This window comes from Mizuhopecten yessoensis, unplaced genomic scaffold (assembly GCF_002113885.1).
Source record: "Mizuhopecten yessoensis strain PY_sf001 unplaced genomic scaffold, ASM211388v2 scaffold11137, whole genome shotgun sequence".
NCBI lineage: Eukaryota > Metazoa > Mollusca > Bivalvia > Pectinida > Pectinidae > Mizuhopecten > Mizuhopecten yessoensis.
In genome coordinates, this window is record NW_018408898.1 from 525898 (window position 1) to 552681 (window position 26784).

Sequence of the window (26784 nt, forward strand, 5' to 3'; positions counted from 1 at the left end):
TCACATACTGATAACGACACATACTTTGCAAGGTCAAACTTACTGATACACAAATGGAAGTCTTTACATTTTATTGTGAGTAACTTCCCTTTAGTTAGAACCTCTTAAAGTCATCGAGAGCAATCCATAGTTCTCACGTTTCAATAAATTCACGATAACACGTCATTAAGAACCATTCTTTTACTTCATTATTTAACCAAAACCAAGACCTTTTTTCAAGGAAATCATTCTTAAAGAATGTATTTCTTGGAATATAATAAATAAGGGGATGAAAATAATTACAAATCCTAGACCAAAATTTCTATTTTTTATAAGCAGTATCGAACCCGCAAGATACAAAACACCAAGAAAGTCAATTAATTATATTTCATCACAAAACAAATCTTTATTGAACCCCTTTATATTTTTTATTTTTTTTATTTCACAACACATTAAAATGTTAAAACTATATGTACGTTTTACAGCATGTTTGGTTCGTGATGCATTTTGCTTTTAAATTGAATACGTATTTCGCCAAGGGTTCATTACGCTTACTTTTGAATTTATCACATATTAAAAGAAAATAAGAAATTATTTTGATATTGGCATGAATCAGACAACCATATCAACACACATCTGTACTCTTTAATACGAATGGTATGAGGTTTATCTCATCTTCGTTGCATCTTGTTATTTTATTATTCTATTTATATACACATTTATGTTGTATAGAGAGTCAGTGTAATACTATAAATGTTTGCACATAAAAGGAGACTTATAATAATATGATTCCATAGAGGAAATTATTGTAATATAATTTATTGCATACCTTGTGAATCGTTTCTGCTGTTATGCAACTATTTTTTAGTCATTCAATTTTCACACTTTGATATTTCAAGATGTATTATTAATCCTGTCTAGAACTTATTTTTGGCTTGAACTCATCACATTTCAAAGACTCAGCAAAAAACTTTCGTACGCAGAATTTTACTTTACTGGTTACATGCCATCGTTATCCTTTTTCGTCATCGTCTTTTTACCTCCGTTGTTGTTCGTTTCAAGAGCAAATGAAACATTGATACAAAGTATTGCTGAGCAATATTTTGGAAAAATATGATATGCATATTAATAATAACTGTAGGAATGTAACGAGAGCAATATCCCACGTGTTCATACGACGCCTCAAATTGCACTCGTTTGTTGCTCAAATGGACATAATTATTTCGGGCTGAAGGTGTCACGAAATATGAACATACGAGCCATACCTTGTGTAATTTGAGACGTCTGCTGAATACATCGAAATACTACTTATGTTTAAATACAGGGATATGTGTTATTATTGTTCGTGCTTGCAATTACTATGAAAAAATCAATATGAACTATATCAAAACTTATTCAATCAATTGAAAATTTAAAAAGAGTGTTCAGAAAGAGTTAACAATTGTGAAACATCCATTAATTTGTTTTCCCCATCAATTCTTGAAAAGTAAGGAACAATGTTCATGTGGCAATGATTTCAGACAAAATCAGCAGATTTTTAAGAATTTTGTTATCTGATAATGTCTCCATTCAGTAGTAAATAAGATATCATAGCTATAATAAAAATACAAACGATAAAATGTAATACGTTAATCGATATTTTATTATGTTAAACAATATATTAAAGACTAGTCATATTAATTGACACGCTTAGTATACTTTCCTAACAAATATATATATACATTATCAGTATTGTACAACATTGTCACAAACATGTATGTACAAAACATAAAATCTATTTACATTACATTGTTTTAATATCACAGATGGCTGATACAGTTATCACAAGGCTTGGACAGTTAACTAGCAAAGACATTCAACACATGAATATTGATATGATCAAGACACAAAAAATGACTTTTACATATATTAAAAGACAGCACTTCTGTTCCTCGATCTTTTCGGAAAACATTATCTTTCTAACGGGTTCACGAAAAGCTGCATCTCATCGTCTAGAGATTGTCCAGTAATAAAGGTCCACACTGAATCATCAACCTCTCTGTCAGCTTTCACATGTCCATGAAGTAAGAGGTAGCTATTTTATTTAGAACGTATATAAACAGTGAAATATCCAGTACTTGAATACTGAGCAATAAATCAGCATTAAAAGATGATGACACTATAAATTCTTACGGTAGAGTTATCTCGCTTTGGGGAAAGTCCGAAATAATGTTACAAGGTTCATCTAAAAGAAAAAAATGTCTCTAAATTCGGATATGACATATATAACTATAAATGTGAAGGTGGAAGAATAGTTTACTTTTAAATCATGAAAATATTTAGATTTTTATCTAGTTTGACTGTTTCTGCTGCCTATTGGGGTTTATGGATATTATGCTTTTGATTGATGGCTTGGTTTTATGTTCCAGAGCTTATTTCTGCATCACTGCAAAATAAAATGTATGGCAAAGACTAAGTTTAATATGTCTAATACAAAATGACAGGAATAAAGTATATATGTAGGTAGCGTTGAAGTTCATCTCGATAAAGTTAAAAACAAATATCAGTAGTGTTAATAAATAAAAAATTAATGTCAGTATTTCATTGTTATAAAAATAGTAAAACATGTTCCATCAATATATATTCTTAATAATGAATATTATAACATGAAACAAATACAATGCTGAAAATGTCTCTTAAAACACAAAAATAACATACAAAATGTACTTAATCATCCTTTCATTACGACTAAGCTTTGTTGATGTACAAAGGTATTATGCATCATTGTTTAAGTGAAAAAAACACATTAGAGTCACACAATTAAGAAGAGTGATGTTTTGAAGAAAACTATCATTCAAGTGCTTTTTTCCTCTATGCACGTACATGTTCATTTTTCCATCAATCAAATTGAAACAAATTGCCGTTTTAGATCATAATGTATATTATCAATCATATATATTTACGCAATATATTCATTTCTGCGTTCATTGGCAGGAGGCGATGCTAGCCTAGATATTTTGCAATATATATTGTATACACTTTCAAAAACTTTATAATGTGTCTGTAATTTTTCAGAGTTAGCATACTTGCCGACAAGACGTCTGAAGCACGCGTATGAAAAAAACAATATTCGCGTAAATCCTATTAGTTTTAAATTACTCTCATATAAATGACTATATAAACGTATAAAGTGAAACAATTAAAAGATCAAAGCATTTGTGTAATAAATATATAATGTAATGAAATGATTCATTTTTAATTTCTTAAATATTTCAATACCCTTCAACTCTCTTTCCATTTATTTTAGTCACTTCCTTCCCGTTCCTAATTTTCCTTGCCTGGACGAAATGTTATATCGGCAAAGTGATACTGATGTATTGTTTTGAAGTAAACGAATTTTAAATATTAAAGTAATTGAAATTGTGTAGCACTGCTTCCGTTCCTAAAACTGTGACTAATGATATATTATATAGGTATTTCCAACAGTGACATAGGTCATTCGGCTAACCTCGGCCGATTCCGGTACCCTTCATCTAACCATGTAGATCTGCCGAGGTGTGCCGATTGTGACATATATGTGATTATGTCATCATGTGCAACGTTTACAACTGTCATAGGCATTACATCACAAGATGTTTGACATTGATCTAAATAAGATATATCGACACGCTGAGCATGTATGACATAAATGTTGCACAAAATCAATAACGTGTATGCCGTTTCAAATGTATCAAATCACAGGAAATGCTAATATGATAGAAAAAATGAATGGGAATACTTCCAACATTAAATGTCGCTAAATGGTTAAGTGGACGTTAAAATGATAATTGTAACTATATAATATGTGTTCTATATTAATCAAAAATGAGCTAATTAAGAAATCTAATTAATATCTTATCGTCCACAAGATATAATAACCCTTTGGGAAATCAGGGTTACAGGGATGTGCATCTATAAGCTTGTGGGGTTCTGTAAGTTTTATTTTCTTCTTGGATATATATTTAAATTTGAAGATATATTAAAATCATGGTTCTTTTTTAAATGCATATCATTACAGTATGAACATGCACATGACTTTGAGATTTAATTTAGAATTAACGCACCGAATGTCAAGTTCATGATAAAAGTCGTGAACAACACTAACTATTAGTAGAGAAGTGAAAAATGAGATTAAAAAGGGAAAATGTGTTATGTCTGAATGTAGAGAATTTATAATTGTATTTTGTTATGCTTCAGGATAGGATAGGATCTATAACATAGTTTAGGGTGGAACAGGAGGGTGCTCCAAATACCCCTCACAACACGTGGCCCTGGCATCCTCATGACAGGTGTTGTGATACAGCAGTATCAGAAGACAGGTGCGGGAACCATAACCAAGCAGAATCATGCTTTTACCTGCGAGAACAGACTATAGCTATCATACTCATCCTCAGATCTACGGGACACCTGAAATATTGCATAGGTATTATATAGTTGTACACATCTCAATCATGGATACATATGTACCTACATTTTGTTTTGGTTTTTATCAAGTGATATTCAATGTATATAGAGGTGCAAGGACGGACACATATCTATACACTACAGTTTTCAACTGGACATTATAAAATTACTTTATTTTTCTTTATCAAAAATAAATATAATTTACATAACTAAATCAACATTGCCATACATTACTCCTTAGCGACGTTCATTGTAAGAAACGGATGTCACAATTTCACATTTAAGTATTTATCCCTTTTTTCATAGGGATGCTCCCAAATCTGATCAAGACCTAACCCCATTAAAGGACAACCGCCGCGACGATATTTGTAACAATGCACCAGTGAGTAATGTAGAAATGATTTAACCTTGTAAACAATTGTAAAAAATGATGCTTATTTTCACTGAAAGCCAGTAGGTCCTATGCAATGGTTTGGCTGTAAATATTGGCAGGCATGGTAGGTAGCGGCAACATAAACATTGTCCACTGTGTGAATTAATAAATAGCATTCGTCATAATCTCCATTAACATAGCATCAAGTTTCAATGTTTAGATGTCGGCATGAGTAACCGCATCACGTCTTTTGTTTTGCCAACCTGATCGAACTGAGGAAGGTCGTTAACAATATAGTGCCGCACGTGCTGGTGATCCTTGACCTGCACTTTGTTATCAGCAAACCTGCACATTCGCTTCCGGATCCAAACCTTCCCTCCAGGCTTTGGAGAATTTATCTCGTCTTCCTGCAATGACAGCAATAATTTGGAAAATGAAAACTGCAATATAATATTAAGACATTTTGTGTATGTTACCTGGCATAATAATTGATCTATAAAACGGCGATCTGAAGTAAATGAAATACTTTGTACTGGGAAACTTTCGCAAAGTCAAGCTTCCGCCCCAAATTTGTTTTTGCATTCCATAGACAAAACAATTATAATGTACAGTATGTAGGGATGTAAAAGTCGTTAATATGTTAATAGCGCCCCCTGATTGCACAGTAATATCCAAAGACAGCTTTTTTATACTCTTTTTAGTAGTTTTTATTAATAACTGTGAATAGGTGTTTGATTCTCTGACAAAAAACACATCGAAATAATTATTGAAACTCTCATATATTTAATGGATGAGAGATTTATTAATATATTGATGATATATATATGCATTATTTTAATATTCATGGCTACATATGAAATATATCGAGCATGCATATATTGTTGATAGAGAATTATCTTAAATCAGTATATCATTTGAAACATAAAATAAAGATAGGAGTAAGCATTTAAACAGACATTTCGACATTTCAGTTTACCTGTTTACAAACATTCGTACTCAGTACATATAGCATTTGCTACCAACACATGCGTTCAAAGTTATAAGATAATACTCCTGATTTCTGGATGTAGGAAAAATATAGCATGTAGGATACATAGGCGAGTATATATTTAGCTACATCGTGCAGTACACGTGCTATACATATTTCTGAATATATACAATAACTTTAAAGTGCATATTTAAAATAAATGTTTCCTGTGCACACATAAACATACAGATAAAGGCTAAACCTGTCATTGTCTGTGCTACAAGAAACCCAATATAATTGTAAATTTGTGGTCTAGGATAATAGAGATATATTATAAATTCGATGTATTGATATCCTGTGCATAGCTTGCACTAAAATAGAGACACGAAAAATTGTAACAAGTAAGACAAGTCATCATTTACACGTGAAACAAAAGGTCATCATAAACCATGACAGTACTTAAACACGACGTAATATTACTCTACTGTTGTATGCAGCATATTGCGACTAAGATAAGTTCATAGTTTAATGTACTTTTATAAATCTAGCATTCTACGTTCGGACAAACCCTTCCCTGTCAAGAGAATACATAAAAAGTATGACATTGTTCAAGGTACTCTGCAGGCAATAAGGTTTTGTCTGGGACATTAAGATAGAAATTTACTTTACTACAAAATACAGAAGTGCTCGATTGTTTTACCGGTCATACTCATAAAAGCCTAGCTAACACATTCGCTATCGATGTGTTGAAATGAAGGGAAATAACTCACACGGATGTAGTTTGTAGTTATAATCTTTATCGCCAAGTGCAACATATGTAATCTATTTTGAGCCCATATATTGAAATTTGAAGCAAAATGAAACTAGCTTTCAAACTGAATATGAAACCCACCAGCTCATGATTGCATATACAAACCTTATAACACAGAATTTATTATTGGATACTAGAGCGCTACTACAGGTAGACATACAAACAGATAATGGGTACATGTATGATATCAATAAAAATGGAAAAGTATACACTGTTCTACTAGAAAAAGCAAATGTGATATATTAATACCTGTCGTCGTCGATACCGCCGCGTCTACAGAAAAACAGCATGTGTCGTAAAGAAAACCTGTATAGCTTTATATTAGTGATATCAATCTAAAACGAAAAGCGCTCCTGGAAATACTGCGAAGGCTTACATTATCAATACTGCAGGAAAACAGTGAAGCCAATTAAAAAGAGACAGTTAAATAATAATGTAGATTTTCATCTGCTTATACCCCAGTAATTCTTTTAAAACATATTTTCTGTAGTGATTACTATATTAATCGAAAAGAAAGATCAAACAGATAGTGTTCCATCATACGTTTGAAGCAATGAATTAGGCTATATGAAATATTAATAAACAATTAGATTATTCTTTCTATCTACGGTTGCCTGTACATAATTAGCTACTCAAAACTATATACACTGGATCTAACATAGGTTAACTTGGTTTTACTTACAAAACATCATATCATTAATTATGTCGATCGTCGAGTACCAGGTGACAGGAATTTAATTGAGGTAGTTTTAATTCAAATACAAAGAGTGGTTTTGTTGAATGACGAATAATGACGAACTATTTATAATACAAATATCTCAATTTACCTCAAACGAAAATGCATTTCTTAAACATAATTTTTTGGTGATATTGAACAAGAAACATTCCTATAAAACCTATGAAGGAAACTATTTGATAAGCTTTTATAAACAAATGAACTGTTTACTCACGTCTGCAGCGAATCGTGCTAGTTTCGGTAGACACTTTGCAGGTCCACCATGCTGGACGTTAAAGGATTCAATTTTGCTTTCCAGCATTACCATAGCTTTGTCGTGAAATTCACTGTCAATCTCCCGTTGAAAAGTACCATCCTCCATTTCATTAGTTAAACGTTGCTGTATTTCTTCGTTTACAAATTTCATTGCGCTACCCCACTTTCCCTTCCGTTCGGGAGAACTTGCGTCCTCTGTTCCTTCAATGGATGGCAAAACCAAACGTTCACCTGTCACATTGTTTGGGAAAACTATTTCACCAGGATTAGAGCTTTGTTGTTGTTGTTTCACACGGGGCTGGCTCCGATCAGTCGATGTAACCTTTATGGCAGGTAAAGCCACTCTCCCATCTAAAGTATCTCCTTCCTTTGCATATTTCCCTGACACTTTCTTATGAAGAACGATTTCCTCTTGTGTTCGTTCCTCGGTAATCATCGGCAAATCTACATCGCGTTTAGGTGCGGCAGTCTCTGTTATAAGCACAGGCTTCTGTTTCCTTGGAGACACTTTTTTCTGATCCTGTGAAGCACTGTTTCCTTGCACTGTTTCATGGTCACGTGGTGTAATATCCACTTCCCTTACTGGAGTCTCTTTCTCATGCGATTTAGAATTTAACATTGTCATGAAACTCCTGGAATTGTCTAGTTTTGGTTTAGAATCTGTCACGGGTACAATTGGAGGGAATAATTGTTGAGACTGGTTTGACGGAGCTAGAGATACCGTTGACCCATATTTTGACCCAAGCTTTTTTCTGGTTGATTTATTGTCTACTTGGATGACATCAGCCTCCATCATTTGCCGTAGCGACTCCCGAATCGCCATTAAACTTCGCGGCTGCCGTTTTGGTTTGTTGCGTTTGTTTGCCCTTAGTGTAGACGTTGTCGATGCAACTGTCTTACCTTCGGCCTTGCGTTGCATTTCCCTAGACTTGGCCTTTTCTTTCATCAAATCCTTGTAGTACAAAGTTCCTGGAACAATGGGCTCAACAAGAGGAGCTTTTCCAGATTTGAATGCTTGTAGCAAAAACAGGTTTTGTACATCTTTATCTGGTAACACTTTTGTAGTTTTTAATTTCGGTAACTCTCGCGGCGGAGGCAAGCTCTGCTCGTTCATTTTGAAATGAAGGAATTTCAGTAAAGGCACCAAATGTCCATGTTTTGAATCTACGCGTGTCTTGAGCTTTTCTATCACTTTTGCACGCATGACCTCTGTCGTAGAAAGGTTTCGTTTGCCTACAAGCCTTTCAAAGTTCTTTGAATCAAGAATGTACACTTCTGTGTTGGAAGTACACTTCACAGTCTGCATATAGGTGTTGAAGTTCATGAGCGTTTCTATGTCACCAAGTACCTCCCCTGCTTGAACACTACACAATTCTATGTGCTTTTCCTTCATCCATTTCTCCACCGCGGCATACCCTTGTTCCCTTCTAATGATTGTATCCTCAGTTTTTGTCTCCCAAACGGACGGATCTTCGTATTTACGGAGGATTGCAGCTCGCCTTGCTTCCCTGTGAATATGAATAGTTTCCTACTTAACCAGTTTATTTACACCTAGATTTTAAAATGTCGTGTTTAGCATTGGATATACGAATGATACATAAACACGATTAATGATCAACCCAAAAATATTAGAAACAAGAACTGTGGCATCAAAGTACTAATTGTTATATTGAATAAAATGTGTGTAGATTATTAATATAAAATTTAGAAATATTGAGTTTCTCCTTTTTTAATTTTTACTTACCTATATCTATAAACTCAAATTATTGCGCTCAATACATTTCAATTGGTGGAAGCATGATTCAACATTAGATGCACCATTTCAACTTATAATATATCAAGCAAAAGGTGATTGATTCCCCCATCGGGTGTGAACACAGATTTACCAAACACAAGCATGTGCGATTCTTTGGTAACCTGTTTTCCTTACATGCCATGCGGAACAGGTTTGATCTGTTATCGATTAATTATTCTTATATTCGATACTAGATTAAGATATAATTAAAAACAATTTTAGCAAAGTGACACGGTATCTGATAGCATAGAAAGTAGGTTATTTACCTCAGATGTGCAAACTCCACTGATATGATATCGATGCCGGCCTCGAAAGGCCAAAGATGAGGATACTGCTTCGGATGTTTGTGCGGCTCAGCCACTATTTTCGCTTGTCCCCTATAGGCCAAATGTACAACAATATTAATAGCGTAAATCATTGTAACATTTCAGTAAGATTATATGAATTATTACAACACAAAATAAATAAATAAAATTGTTTCATTCGCTGATGTTGGTTTTAATGTGGCCATACGAAACCACTAAAACCATTGTAAAATCCCCTGGTAATACATTTTAGCAATTTATAAATAAGAAAACAAAGCCTAAGTAACCCTGATCAATAAAAGAACTTTAGATGATGTGCCATTTGATAACATTCTGTGATTATATGAATGCGCTGGACATGTTATAAACATTGAAGCTGAACAGTATAATAATGTTTATAACAAGTCTAGCTCTTTTACAAAATCATTGACATTAAGAAAGGACATCTTATATGAAGTTTTAATAGTGTTTATTGTCAAGGGTGTATGGTTTTACACATATATACCGTTAAAATATGTTACGCGGACGTTTTACTATGATTTTTGTACTTTCCCATAGCAACAGCCATCTTCTTGTGAGGCCGGTATACCTCTCCAAACAAATTTAAAGAGAAATAAAGCCCCGCATGACCTAGGTATATAAATGATCTTCAAACAACATGTCAGTTTGTAACATTTAGCTGGGTCGCTTGAGATATTGACATGCTATAAATCTGGTGAGCAACTTTTATCATTACATCAGACTTGATGCCATATTTTGACTTCGTTAATCTGGTTATGTACCTTTTTAATAGCTCATGTACAAGTTCAATATATTTAAATTACATGTATATATTCCGATTTTTGATAAAGGTATTTGAATATGACTTGTCAGGGGGTTGAAATTTAGGGTGACTATTACATCTTATAGGGGGCTTGTTGAACCTTAAGTCAGTCGCTTCATATAGCACACTATATGAGTTAAATAATTGGATATAACAGAGCATCACATCATTTCAGCGAATTACTTACTGGAGAAGAAAATGAAGACCAATAACTGGATCACCCTGTTTGATCATGACGGTGTCAAACGTGTATGTTTCCTTCCGCAGACTCATTTCCAATAATTTCTTGAACTTGCTTGACATGTTCGAGAAGAATGGATGGGAGTCGATGAAGGCTGTTATCTGGGCAAACTCTTTTTCCTGGTCAGCCTAGAAACAAACAAAACATATTCCCTTATAAAATGTGTTATACTTGTGATAAATGTAGTTCGGGACCTATGTGGGGCAGTCGCAAGCTAGTAGCCGCAGGTCTGTTGTTTTTCTCCAGGTACTATCACCAATACCTATCACGTCCTTAAATGACCATAACTGTTAATAAGACGTAAACCCTAACAAACATATACAGAATCGTTATCAGTCCTTTTTATTGCAAGGGGAGGCACGTCTTTTAATTAATTGAGTTGTTTATAGGACGGTAACCCCAATAAAACAAAACCAACCTAATTCATACCACCCGCACTCACTTTCAGTGAACGTTCGTACAGATCTTGTCCAATCACCATCAAGTCACAGTTTTCGTCCGCAATGATAGACGCGTTCCTCAGGGCATCGCGTTTGACAAGTGCAACTTCACCAAATGCCTTCCCTGGTTCTGCAATAACAATGATGCTTCAGTAAGAATAAAAATGAACAAGGCCAAAAGTATATATACCTTATTTAAAACTATCTTACTATCATCAGTTTATGTTAGCATATTTCAGAAAACGAAATAAAGAAAATGCCAGATCAATACGTGATTTGATCAATTGTTAAGCACAATCGCGCGATCTATTTAAAGCATACAGAAGTATGTCTACATTTCTATAGGAACTTTAAACAGTCGCGGCAATTTACCACAATACCTGTACAACGAAACTCCGTCTTTTATGGATCTTCGATTTGATATGACTCGGTAGTGTTAACCACATGGTAACTTTATATTTATCACAGTGTACCATTAAGATTCACCGACCTATTTACAAAATCAATAAAATACATTTAAACGTGTGGAAATACATTCGAATTGCTACTACATCTATTACCGAATTAATTATTGATTTCCATTAATTGACAGCAGTTCTAGTTCACCTGAAATATACATTGTTTGTCTTAACGATGCATCGAGTATATGCTCCCCAGGTCACGCGACTTTATAGGGAAAAATTGTTTAGCAAAGATCCCGGCTTCATAATGATAATATTAAAATCATATTACAGAGTTATAGTGAGTAATACGAGAAAATTACTAACATGAAATACAGATAGTTAAAAGCAATAAGTATTCCTTAACAGTTGCCAGATATTTGTAAAACCATTTTCGAATATCAACAATTACATGCTGTCACATCTTCATTATTCCATGTAAAACGTATGTATTGCTTTACCATACGTCATGATGAATTTGCCAAATTTATTCCTGTCTAGTTTCATGAGTTTCCTTTCTTGTTCTTGCTGTTCCAGGCGTTTTCTTTCTTCCTCTTCTTCATCTCCCTCTTCTTTTACCTCCTCCTGTTCCTCTCCCCCTTCTCCATCTTCCGATTTGGGTTTTTCTGCTACCTTTGGAGGGGTAGTCTTCTCCGTAGCTATCGTCCCACCTTCCTCCTCCCCCGTCATCCTTGGGTCAATGTAAACGGAGGTACTTCCGCTCAGGATCACATAGAAACTGCGAAAGGTTAAGATGATATTGTTATATACCGGTACTCACACTTTCCTGTTTACAGATAAACCATACTGACTGCAGACGCTGATGTTACTGTCGCTATGCCTCTTTTTGCATTAAAAGCACTCAGGATTTATACAAAAAATGCAATAAACAAAGTCTCACATGATCACATAGGAACTGTAACATGCACACCGTCTCAAGACCCCACGGATAATACATGGGTATATGAAGTGATACTTACTCACTTAGGACCATATAGCAATTGTAGGGAAATATAGATTATACTGTAGGCCGACACACACTTGTTCAGACTCACTGGCAAACTACAAACGTACAACTACAACGCCGATAGGAATACTCTAAAAGTCCAATATGAACTGTAAATGTATAGATACTTAATACACGTGAACACCAACTCTTTTCCTGAAAGCAACATACACATAATACAATAACTTAGATATAAATGTATGGAACATTTAAAATTTTATAAAATTAATCCTGAGTGATTTTGTTATCCAATGTTACATTGAAAACATTTCAATTGTAAACATGATTTGGTTAATGATTAAAACGATTCTGTTATAAAGTGAGGAAATTTGTGTACTGTAAAAGGTAAATAGAGTTTGCTTCTGTATTACAAAGTACTGAATGAAATAATGTCCAATGTGTCAAAATACCAATTAAAATACATAAAAAATGTTTGACTCCATTTAAATGCATAATGTTAATCACTTAAGTATCACAAATTATTTTGTACCTGTGTTGCAGGTGACCTTTTTCAAGGTCCTACCTGCATGGTAAAATAGTGACAAATCCATAGTTTAGATATGTACATCATATTAGTAGGATATTCGTGTACTTTGGGATTGACTCTTCTTTGCCAATGAATGCAAATTTACATTATGCCAACAACAAGAGAAGGGCTATCAACCCATAATATAATCATTCGTGTGATACGTACCAACTAAGAAGACGTTGGTAGTTAAATTGTAATGAACATTAAAAGAAAATTCGTCAATGAAATTTACCTTAACATATATAAATACCGCTCATTTATATAAAATTGGACAAGTTTCATTATGAAATAATTTCAATTGTTTTGGAACAGATATATATGAACTTGAATACCGCGATATTGGAACAATGTAGTCACTTTAGGGAACTTTTATCGGAAGCGGAACAATCAAATTTTCACATCAAGAGAATTATCGAAAGTAAAGTTTTAAACATTATAGGCAATAAGATATGCATACATCAGAACAAATACTTACTTTGATGGGTATCAACCTTTTGCTTAACAGATCATATACATATCGTAATGTAAGAATTGTTTTGACAACCCTTGAATTGGCTTTTTATACAAAATAACATATCACGATCGATCAATGCTTATTCAAAATACGGATATTGAGACATATTACAGTAAACATGTCAATTGGAATCCTAAGTATGAATAGGTCGCGTCTTCAATCACACCATTTACTACTTTGCCCCCGCATATCTACAAATTTGTAAGATAAATAGCATACGTGTCTTTCTGTCCGTTTGAATAAAACTCATTAACGCAAAATAAATCCGGCACATCGACCTATTTTATTCAAAACAAATTGTCTAATAAATGCGTTAGACCTTCAATAACAGCACATTATGTACTTCGATAGCTATTAAGCTGAAATACACCTTTTGCTTAGATAAGTTTTGACAGATAGTTGTTCACATGTGGTATCCCTATTCAGAAACGAAGGTCTAACACGGTCTGTGTTATTTACTGTTATCTAGTGCATACGTCTGGTTATATTTCTGTGTCGGGACATCTGCCCTCTGTAGTTTAGGAGGTTGAGAATACCTACGAAGTAATGAAAAACAATCATTCTTTGTACGTTATTGGTATCATAATCCGAAGCTGAACAACGTTTTCTCAGTGCATATGTCTAAAACTGTTAAAGGGGTATGATGTATTTATAGAATAAGGTGTGTTATAAACGCTTAGGTATTCAATATCCTGTTTATTTGACATAGCCTTAGAAGGGCTGACAACATTTTATTTATGTGATTTATTTCAAATTGTCATGTCGCCTATAGGAGATATGTAAATAGCTTGGGTTTGTCATATTGATGTGATAAGATTTAAGACAAGTCTAGTCGAGTGACGTCAATGATGTATATGGCTAAATAAAAAAAGTGTATGCGTTAACTACAATACCAGAATATCCTATTTGATGTTTTAATACTACCTGGCATACCTGGTATATTGGGGAATTCATATAGCAGTGATCCTATATCTAGATATCTATTTAAGTGAATGAATACACTACTAAACGATATAAGTCTCACTATATACGTGGGGATGATATTTTCGCTGATTCACGAGCCATCTACGTGATCATTTGATTTGATCCAGCAGTAACAGGACGCGCAAATATTATTCGGTATATAAAATACAATGCAGTCTATTATTATTACTTTATCAATATCATCATCAGCAAGCATGCATGTTTACTCTAAAACAATCAGGAGGAATATTATATGACAGGTTTGGAATTAGATCAGCTAAAAGGTGGGGACAGGTGATCGATGAATACAAAAACAAACTGAGAAAAGTTCAGTATTGTCCGTTTACTGACCATCGGGACACAGTTTTGTAAACTGACGTTGGGGCCAATATACGCGACAACTAAATATTCGTTTATCTCCAGGACGTAATTTTCGAATTCGTTTATATTTTTATTTTTTTTATTTTTTTTCATTTTAAGAAAGAATTTTAAAAGCTAAAGCCTGTAAACATAACAGGCTAAACAAACTTCGTTTTAGTGGAAAGTGTATTTCAACAGATTGGGTTCGTGTTTTAACTAACAAACTGTGAGATCGGATAGTTGGTAATGTATGTTTGCTCTATGTGATAGTGTATTTATTTTTACATTGCATATTTAATCTTTTAGATAGAGATGTGATTTTTTTATCATTTCATTTACAGAGTATGATAAAGGGGAATTATTTAACTAACATTATTAATTATTGATTTATCTGTTATAATATATAGCTTTGAATTTCTTAAATATGTATCTTCAGAAAAAAAAGTTGTATACTTCAACGGACCACTGTAAAATAAATTTGTCCTTCAAATATAGATATGGAAATCTTGAAATAAACAATAAACCTTTTCCGTTGCGACAGCGCAAATATTCCTTAAACTGGAGGATTATTGTTATACATAAACATTTAACTTATTCATATCCAGTATACTAGTATCAGTACAGTGTATGATTTTTAAATAGAATATAAGATTACCGAAGCTCTGTCCGTTTTTATCTGGGGTTTATGATAAGCATTATGCAAGCGCGACATGAGGTGTAGAAACGAGGAGGCATATCGCAGTGGGTACGTCTCCATCTATCAGTTCATAGAGGGTAATGTTATGTTAGGGATTGGGATGATAAGATGGTAGGGTCTGGTGTAGTAGCAGATTATTGATTATCCGGTACTATTCTGTATTAGCACAGGGATCAACAGGGATTAAGTATGATCGGAAGTGACCTTTCATGTAAGCGTGCTATAGCCAGCACTTCACCAGACACTGATAACAATATCAGCTGGTATTAAACATTCCACAGTGTTTTACCCTACTGCTTAGAAAACACTGACCCACTATATGTGTAAACCATTGATTAACCTCAGTAGATCAAACGTAACATATCACATCGCTCATACATATCTCTAGCAACATTATTTTGTTTTGTAGATACGGCATTTGTTCCAATATTTGCAAAGATTAGGTATGATATGAGACGCCTATAGCATGTACGTGCGGTATAAAATATCGTAAATGTTTTAGTATACCAAGTACGTATTAATTTCTTATGTTCTCAAAATATGTCATACGACAAAATATGTCATAACTAAAATGATTTGTCCTAAATCTGTATATCAATATTTAAAATTTGATTTGAAAGGTGTTTGATAACGTCGCATGATGACCAAAATAAAGAACAATTTAGAAATATAAAATCAACAGTTAAACATCTGACGAAATACACACTTAATATGAACAAACACTGCACAAGCAAACACATGTGTCCATTAAACCAGTGAAAACATCCGAAGCAATTCTGTGTGAGTAAAAAAATACAGCCTTTGGGATTCAATTTAAAAACAAAACAAAAAACATTTTTATACCATTATGTACCATCAAAATACAAACATTGTGCAATGCTGCATGAAAACCAATTAAAACAATCACCAAACACTTCTCATACATACCTCGGTTCGACATCCGCTGTTGATTCCCTATACGAGTAATTCAGACAATAATATTTCACATATGATTTACATTTAAATGTATTTCTCAATTCTACGTCCTGAGATTTGTTGTGTGGTGCACGCTTTTTTTATCAGATAAGATTCACTTTATCCATTGGTGTAGGTCGAAACCTGAGGAGGACATGTATACCTTGAATATGATGTTTTAGTTTAATGCTTTTAAAACGCTTTCGTATTCCTATACATACCGATCACATGGAGGGTTAAACACACCTTTAATCTACAGGTAAATATTTGCTGCACGACGTTTGACACTAGTTCAGCAATCAAACTGTTAACCGTACTATTTCATATGTTGCATTCCAATATCCCTATCTTTGTATTCCATTTATCAGCGTCATCTCCACGACCAGCGTTCGTGATGTTTTTGATATCCTTTCAAACATACTTTAACAGACATTAAAACACTCAAATCCACATGCACATCAAATCCACAAGGACACATTAATGATGTTATATGCTACTGGTGGTCAAATCATCGGTGTTGCCTCGATAATACACAAACTTAAAAAAGGGCCAACCTGAATATCAGATGAAATACGTGTCGTCGCTTGTGAAAAAAAATATCGTTAGGTGTTTAACATAAAATTAAATGTCCCTATCTTGTATACAAAATACTTAACATTTGATGGTATTAAAATCTAACAACACAGACGTGTTTTTGCTAATATAAATATCCATCGGCAAGATACATACCTGATTCCCACGTCAGGTGACTTTGTAATTAAGGTAATACATACAGTAGTTCCACATGTACACAGCGTACCGTCAACGACGGCAACAACACATAAACTTAAAAGTTTACCTACACTTGAGTCTATACTCTTTCCTATCATTAACCTTCACAATTTACCTGGCACCCGATCTCCCTTACAACGGGATCAGTGATAATAACTCGACTCATATCTTACAAATCTACACTGTACAAACCAATAGAAAAAAATACCAGTTGTTGTCACTGAAGGGCAATCATCTATGTCAATACCACTCGTTGATGTGTGCACGGGTGGAAAAGTAACACGATATCTCTATAATGATACCAGTGTGTTCTTTCATTGGCTTAAGGTGTTTAGAGGTAAGAATGTGACATGCTCTTCATATAGTCCCCAGTCAAACTTATACAGCTACGGTATAACACTATATTCGCGGTTTTAACCTATTTTGATACTTGTCATCAATCAGTGTTTGTAATAGTACATAGTCTTTAAACTTGATTACAGGCACAGATACAATATCTAAAGCGAAATGTTTCTTCTGACAAATTTAATCGAAGGTCGATATTTGAATAAGTTGGTTAGAAATTATGTAAATTACCAAATACATGTGAGTGAGTGTTTGATAACATTTAACAACCGTCACGCTGGTAGGCGCGGATTCGAATCCCGGGGTCCAGATTGTTTCATTACATAATTTCAATTTCTTTTCTTTCTTTATAGAATACTATACAGATGACTATATTCAACAAAGCATGTTAAAATATTAATGAACGATACTTATATATAGAAAATGAAATGTTTACACATGACCAGATTTAGCAAGATTAACAATGACTTAATGTGGTGGAAGGCCAATAAAATGTGTTTTCGACATCAAACGAATAGAGTGTTAATAACACGCATGTGATCTTTTTAAACGTAGATAAGCATACGGATTCTCTGTTCAAAGTTTTAAAGTTAATCACAGTCTCGCATTATGTCAAGTTCTTGTAAAACAACTTAAAAGGAAGGCTGATTTTTATAAGCTTTTTATCTTTTACGATCTTTTACAAAGTCGTGATGAGATTCGTACACCGCTTAACAGCTTTGAAGATTTTGATCAATCACGTTTTTTTTATTTATGTATCGGGGAAAAAAAACTTAAAAAAGAATAAACGACATGTACGTTATAAATGTATCAATTTTGAAAGCAGGTATATTTAATAGATATATTACAAATCGGGATATTTATTATATATTTACCAACCCGTGTACAGACAATGTTATAGCTCGTCAAGTTGAATGTACATTTAAGACCACTGCCATATTACCGTAACGTTGTCAACAAGCTAACAAAACAAGCAAAAAAAAACACAAATGTCATTTCGAGACTTCCTTTTGAATAGGTGCAATTGTATGTTTTCTCCTAAACGAAAAACACGGGTACATAATTAGTTTTGTCGTTTTTACCTGCATAGGAATTAGCTTTTCATAAGTAAAGCGTAATCGACTAGGTCAAATTCAACCGCATGACTTACTGGAATACGTCATTCCTGACACATTTAATTCGTGTCTCTAACTTTTAAAAGTCAAACGCAAATCTTTTAAACTAGAAGAGGACATTGTATGTCCCGTCTTCAGTATTTCAGTATACATACTCCGGTAAAACAGGTCAAATACGTGTTTTATCATAAACTGTATTTTTACCTATGCTTGTTGACATTTTACGTATAATATTTACAATTCAATTTTTACGAAAGATTCATAAACAAAGGAATACTTGTTTCTGTCATCATTCACGTTTGTGGGTTGTTTTCATCTGCTGCTCAAATATTACATTTTAACACAGGTTATTTCATGAAAACGCATAGAACAAACACTTGTACATTGAAAATTCAATACATATTAAATAAGCTGTTCGTAAAATATAACTTGGTATATTTATAAAAAATGTTAATAAAAATACTCAGAATGAAAGCAAATTATATATCTTCAGTAAATTTTTCTGAAAAAGGAATATTAAGCAAAAAGAAAAACAAATCACAAATCGTATACATGTAGTTCGTATATGCTATATACACACTGTTACAGCAAAAACCCACATATATCATACACAATCAAATAGTTTCACATCATCATGAAAATACATAATAGTAGTATGAAAATATTGCTCAAATAAAAATATATCTATGTGTTGTGTATTATTGCCTTGTTTAAGCAAACAATGCTAAAGCCTCAATACTTAAACATTCGGGAATATGTTCACATCTACGTGGAGTAGAATTTCAAAATTAAATATTCCTTATCGGACTGTAACAAACTAGGACAAAATAGAATTTAAACGTAATTTGTCATAATGAGATGCCATGTAAGTTTATTACAATACAAAAGAAAAATGTTAGCCATTTTGAAAGAAGTGTTCACCTATTTTCAAAAATGGTAAGTAAAAATGGGGAAAATAAGGAATATCCATGGGTTGTTATAATCCTCCAGTAAGATACATTGTCAAGTAATTTTAATGAAACATAAAAAAAACCTCAAAAATAGTTCATGAAAATTTACATTGTGGAAATAAGCATAACTTATACCATTGTCCCAAATCAACCTTGCTAACTACAACCAAAAGAATGAACACACCTCGAGAACATAAAAAATTCAATTCCATCGTGTCTGAACACAAACATGATAGCTATTGTCACTTTTCTGATTCAGATTCATTAGAGCACTTGATTGGAAGCTTAAACAGGTTAGCAGCCAGGTAAGTCAGCGTTGTGTTATTGAATTCAGTGTAGAATGCTACATTCATTATTCACCCCACCTGAAAGAAAATTCGTATTAGCTTCTCATGTTGAATGCAATCTATTCAAAGTGTTAGAGTATGTACATGTACATAGCGACACCCAACTAATTAAGCGTAACAAAATCTCAAAGCATTACTTTCGCTTCACACAGACAGTAATATATACATACCAATCTTCCTCGACATCGCAACTAGGTAATAAAGTAGAAGTTACTTTACACGCGTGTGTTTAGTGTTGTCGACATTGTATAAAACAGGATATATATTCCTTTCGCAGAACATCGATGCCCTGTACAACTGTATTTCCACTTTGAATGTCTCGACAACAAAACTGACGTCGTAAACCACTATATCTACCTATTGATGCGCACAAATGTCGTCTATGAACCAAACGCCATGTGCTGTACATAGAGATTTGAAATGAACTTTCTATACAACTTGATGCTTCTCCATGAGTCAAAACTAATAACACACTGCATATCACTTGCAATGAGCGAACACTGAATTTTACAAGGTGTTCTTTACGGGTTTTTATTTTATATACATTTTGGTTTACCCAACATGTTTGTCTTACGATAAATCTTGTTATGTGTTTGCGTTGAACTTGAATTTACGGTCAATGCTCAATGCATACTTACGCAAACATATAAAACACGTCAACAATATGAACTTTACAGTACTAATTGAAACAAATGTTAATAGTGCTATACAGTTTACCTGCATTTCTGGTGATGCGTTGATCTCATCACGACACAAAATGATGTTTTCCTAACATTATTATTTCATCTGCAGTGATTAAGACTACTGTTTGATTAGTTTAGTATTAGTTCAATTGTGGTTTATATAAGTGTGCTAATTCTCAAATATTAATCCCAACACGACCAGGTCAACTTATGGGGCCATGCTTTATATATATATAGACCTTTCAAACGTGTAATCTGTCTCCTGGCATCTCTATATGTACTTCAGTAACAATTCAGTCAAGGCATAGGAGTACACTTTCCCTGGAAGTTTGTAATAATGTGAATGATTAGTTCACTATTTCCTTTTTACAATTTCGGACAAATTTTAACATTTGTTTTACCAATATGCAATGGGAAAAAGTGGTTGAAAGGAATTATCAACCAATCCAAATTTTAATAAATGTTATACACCTTTACATTTCCAACGGATTACAGAAATCGTTGTTGATTACATCGGACACCTGTCTTTTCAACCCAAATAATATTACCATCAAATAGCGTTTTACGTAATGGAATGTGTCGTCCGGTATATTGAAGATTTAAATTATAGTATATCACTTTCTACGGTCCAATGTCATGATGTGCTTTAACATATATAAACTAAATGAGGAGCCAGCATGGTAATACAGTTACAACACATGTCATAATATATATCTTTTAAATATCCCTACTAATGTAAATTCTCACCTTTGTCAGTTAGGCTATTCATGTCAGTCTACAAAGATCTGTATGCATTGTTTACATGGTAGTTTAGCACTATAGTGAATTCTACATAATGGTTGACTCCCTGTGGTATGTGTTTCCAAAGAAAATCCTTACAATAATGTCCTCATATATTTGCCTGTAGGCGTACACGTCTTTACTGTGAATACATCGTCGCCTTATTGAGTGTGTTATTATCGGGTTGTGAATATTAATTTACTCGTGTAGATGTTTATATACTTAATGAAATTCAAAGTACATGTAGTTTTTCATCAGGCAGTTGCTTTACTGTAATAGGTATGTGTATTTTTTGTACACGTTTTTTTTTCAATAGAATAGCCTAAAAGTGTAAAATTTCCCAAATGAAATAATATTAAGCCAGATAGAGCTAAACTAAGCACAAAGCGATAATGTCTTTTACATTTTGTAACTTATAAACATCAAATTATGTTAATACGATAACTTCACTTCGTAATACATTTGATTATAACCTCTGTAATAAACAAAGTTCATCATATTGATCGAGAACGATTATGGTTTTAAATGCCAACTGTTCGTTTTACAATGATAAAGACGGCTCGTGTATGCCAGGGTAACATTTTATAATGTTACATGCGCCAAAATGTTATGCTGCCTGACGGTATAAAAATCTAATATCGTCTTTCTCAGGAATGTCATATTTCAACAACGGTACGAAACAAGTGTCATTATAATCTACAATTGTGCTTCGTTTCAATGCAAATTATTATGGAGCTATCATTATAATACTTAGTTACCGCATCAATTGTTGTCAGATTAATATGTTATTTGCAAGCAACAAATCATAATTGCCAGAAGTGAAAAATACTGCAATTATGTATTGCATTACTCAAATATAATCGTTCAGATAAAGATATGACACAGATTGTGCTAGATCAATTACGAACATAATTGGTTTACAGATTCATTACGAATGATTTTTGATACCATGCCGTAACTAGAATTTCAAAACTAAGTCAGGTTATTATTCGATAGTATTGGAGGTAAGTTCTTTTCTAATGAGCTTCGAATAAAAATAGAAAAAAAATAGAGGTAACGTGATTGGCTGCAGAATTTGGTATTTGTTTTGTTAACGCATTTTGTTTCAGTAAGAAGATAAATAATGACAACAATAATGCCAACAAACTTGGTTAACTTTAATAGTAAAGGATTTAATTCAATTCTTAAAAACGTGTGTTCGTGTCTGTGGTCAATCGTTGTAATATCATGGTGTCTGATTATAATCACTCGTCACTGAATAAAATAACAGAATCGGGAAGCCCCCACTGAAAGTAATGGCACAGGGTTTGTTCTCAGATATAAATTCAATTTTTCAACTAGTTTCACATATAAGATATCGGTAATTTTGATCTTTTTATTGTTTATTAATAAGCGTTTAGATCTCTATCTTTTCAATAGCAGGTTTCTATAACATTTAAAGTACACGTGTTGGCTCTTTTAAAAAGAACGTGGGCGTTGTAGCTCTGCCCGAAGCGTTGATGTAGGTCTGTGTTTTATAAAATCAATTAAATACAAACATGTTCGCTTGAGAACGTGATAAAATGGGTTTTAAACTAGGAGAGGAATCCGTAATAAATCAGACATGTACTACAATACATGTTATATAGCAGGTCAACAGTTAAAAGCCTAAAAGGTAGAAATTTAAATAATTCTAATCGTGCCAATATCAATTTATATTTATAGCGAATCCATTCTATTACTGGTCGGGACATATGTCTGTCCATCTCAATTGATAGCGAGGCTGAAGGAAACAGGGGATCGATCCTGACTAATGACAGGTCGTTAAGTTAAGAAGTAGAATATATTTCGTTTCAAAAACACATTACAAATACTTGAACACCTAAACATGTCGCCAGTTTAATGCTTCGCTGTGGTAGTAGACTATACACAAAACTCTAAAACAGATATTTAAGCTTATCAGTATAGCACAAAGACGTACACTTCCTCTTAGACCACTCTTTGATATTCAAAGATGAAATTATCAAATCCCTACAATTTTATAAACAATTTTAAAACAAATGTACTTTCAAGCTGATGAACTTCCGTACATATACGTCAGCGTGTTTTTGTTTTGTTTTTTAAACCTTTATAACAGCAATATTCCTTTGTTTTTATATCACCGAAAGTTTATTGTATTCCCTTCATCGCACTAATTAAACATTTCGGAATGTGATTAGATTGTCAGTTTTGTTTACACAATAAGCCGTATAACCTGACTCGCCACTACCGAATTCACTCATGTAGTCTTTGCTATGTGTAGGTATGGAACTGTATAACTTTGTTTAAATGTCTACATTTGACAGACTATTCTATGCAGATTTTAACTTATCGGTGTATAGTTTAACACTGACATGATTGTATTGATAGAGAGGTTTCGTGTGAATAATGTGGTTTTTACAAGCTAACTTAACGATTATGCAGAATCACACCTGTTGCACTTAAAATTCAGAAAGATAGTTCATTAACTTGAAATATACAAACCATCACCGTTACTACACGGATACAAGTACACTTAATTTTCAAATTGATTTATTACACTTAAGTTGTGCAGATATGTGTATACGGGGCACTGTACTGTAGTCGATAATATGCGTAACAAAGCACAACCAGATTTACGTATATGGTTTGTCAAACGTTACCGTATTTGAACATCAAATGATTTATATTGTTAAACTGGATATCTGAAATCATGCTATTTATATATTCATAAATGATTCACAAAATTTCGAAGGCAATCAACAAGTTATACAAAAACACAACTGTAACATTATCTAATTTACACACAAAATCACACAAATCAGAACAATAATCTGAAGATGTTCAAATATTGTGATGTTCGATACACCGTAAACATACCGACGTGAAATATTCACAACAATGTACTTAACTTATTATATAAAGCATTAAGTCATCTTATTCCTTTTGTATATATTTCTGTGTAAATGAAACGCATGTTTAATTATATCGATTATGAGAATTTTCTTTTAGTTTAGTCTACTCACACCCCCATTAACACAGCACATACAAACAGAGTTGGCTTTCTTCACATTTAAAAGAATGCAAACATTAGAAAATGTCTATAACATTTGGTCTATAAACAGCTTCACGAGGAAAACCAACCACTACTCACCTGTCGCCTTTCTCTCCCTGTCTGATAATAATCTCGTCCCTCTCGCACGCCTGATAGGTACAGTTCTTCATGATGTCTTGCAATACACCTACAAAAGAACGTGGCCGCATTTAAACTAACGATTAATGACATACGCATTGTCAGATACAACTCTAAAATCCGAATAATGGGTGTCTCACAATATTTAGGCTTATTGACTTTCTCTGGTATTTTAATCCTGTTGACATAATACTTAATTGATTCGCTTTCACTGTATAGATCACGTTTACTTTAACGTAAACTCAGTATTGGTGTGATACGAGTTATCTCCCGTTAATTATTCATTGAAGCTATCATTTTTTAAAACTAGAACCTTATTGCCAATATATAACCGCTATATTACAGTAATGATTTGTCTTCAGGTAGTCGACTCAACTACACAATGGCTTCTGGTTCCAATAAAATGAAACAAGAGGAAAACCATCATTGATTCCTTGCCAACGAATAATGACTATTTGCATATTCAAACAGTATCTGCAAACATAAGCATTGCCCTTTCAGAAAGAACAAAGCGAGGAGATCGAAACTATCCTTACCACCATTAACAATTAAAGACACATTAAAATATATTTATATAAAAGAAATTCAATAATTTTTAATTTACCTTGAAAAACGCTCATCAGCAGTTACGTGTTAATATGAAATGTATTCGTATCTGTTTACTGAGAGAAATGTCGGTAGGTACATATAGTATAGTGTTTGTTCATCGTGTAAAGTAAAAGGAGGGGTGTTATTGATGACGTAGGTCGCCATACGATACCAGCTTTTAGGAAACCGCAAAACCACATACAATAATGCAAGTACTGACTTCATTTAGGTGACTAACAGTGACAGGTAAATTAAAAGGATTAAATAAAAAAGGATTAAATCACAATATCGAGTTAAATGTCATTGGATCAAAAGATGGTGTCAATACGATTATCGTATCTAACGGGAAAATAACAACAGGTACATCAAATCGAAAGGAAATAACGCCTCAAAACCAGAAGCCCATGAACGGATGACCAGGAGGAACAACACTATAGCCTACGTCAAATGTTGCCAGCAAACGTCTTATATATATTATAGTAACTAATATTGTTAGATATAAGGCTATACTAACTAATGTTGTTAGATATAAGGCTATAATAACTAGTATTGTTAGATATAAGGCTATGATGACAACAGAAAAAAAGAAAAAAAACACTATGGTACAAGCAGAGTACTAATGAAGCGCACTGATCAAAATACGGATCAATGGCAATTTTCATTTTCATTTAGAATTGTATTTGACTTTGTTATTAAATAATGGCGTGTTTATGTCTAGATGTCCCCATCTTTTTTGCCAATGTCATGTATAACTTTACATATTGCCGATATCACTTTTGGTGGATGTACAATGAAAGTACACCATATTAAGGCATTTCAATAAATGCTCATTTTCGACTTATATTAGTCTTTGTGTTATTGATTGCAAAAAACATAGCAGAGTGACTCATGTGCAAGCGTGTTAGTATATATATAAAAAGATGATGGCATAATATGCTGTAAACAGGCAATCGGGAGGCTATTTCAACTCTGAGTCTTGGGTAAACCTATGTGCTGTAATTAAGCCCAGGGTCGATTTTCAGCGTCGGAGGCAGCTTGTGTTAACCTCTGGTCGATGCATTAAATTAATTGGGTATGAATTATGGTTTACTTCAGGGGCAATCATAGGTGGATAAATTGGCTGTCCGCGGTAAACTTAGTGTTGTGAGTGTAAGTGTTAAACAAGGAAAATAGTACGTTCGGGAGGTCTCCGTTGATATTTAAACACAACGTAGTGAAGCATGTACACTCCGAAGCAGAGAAAGATGTTATGCTACCACTAGAGCGAGGAAAGTTAACGGTTGTGCAATTAAGGTAAACGTCGATATGTAATCCAATAAACAGGTGTTTAGGGGTGATACAGAAGGAGATATATATGTGAGTATCATTGTAAAGATTTAAAAGGAGAATCTTAATAAACTTCATT

The 26784-nt window shown here is 33.4% G+C and overlaps 1 protein-coding gene across 12 annotated transcripts in view; it reads right to left on the minus strand.

Annotated features, from left to right (window-relative positions):
* Nucleotides 1–1600: 1600 nt before the first annotated feature.
* Nucleotides 1601–26784, minus strand: part of LOC110466564 — a 42880-nt gene continuing 17696 nt past the window's right edge. For 3 of the 12 annotated variants that reach the window (XM_021523119.1, XM_021523122.1, XM_021523120.1), the window contains exons 3-13: nucleotides 24753–24840; nucleotides 20309–20329; nucleotides 16584–16610; nucleotides 12049–12326; nucleotides 11150–11277; nucleotides 10654–10835; nucleotides 9605–9715; nucleotides 7503–9051; nucleotides 6802–6825; nucleotides 5038–5181; nucleotides 3545–4404 (exon numbers count right to left, since the gene is read on the minus strand). In XM_021523119.1, the coding sequence (XP_021378794.1) occupies nucleotides 4342–4404; nucleotides 5038–5181; nucleotides 6802–6825; nucleotides 7503–9051; nucleotides 9605–9715; nucleotides 10654–10835; nucleotides 11150–11277; nucleotides 12049–12326; nucleotides 16584–16610; nucleotides 20309–20329; nucleotides 24753–24840 (2615 nt within the window). In that variant the 3' untranslated portion in view covers nucleotides 3545–4341. The other 9 variants (XM_021523123.1, XM_021523125.1, XM_021523124.1 and 6 more) reach the window with 9 other exon arrangements.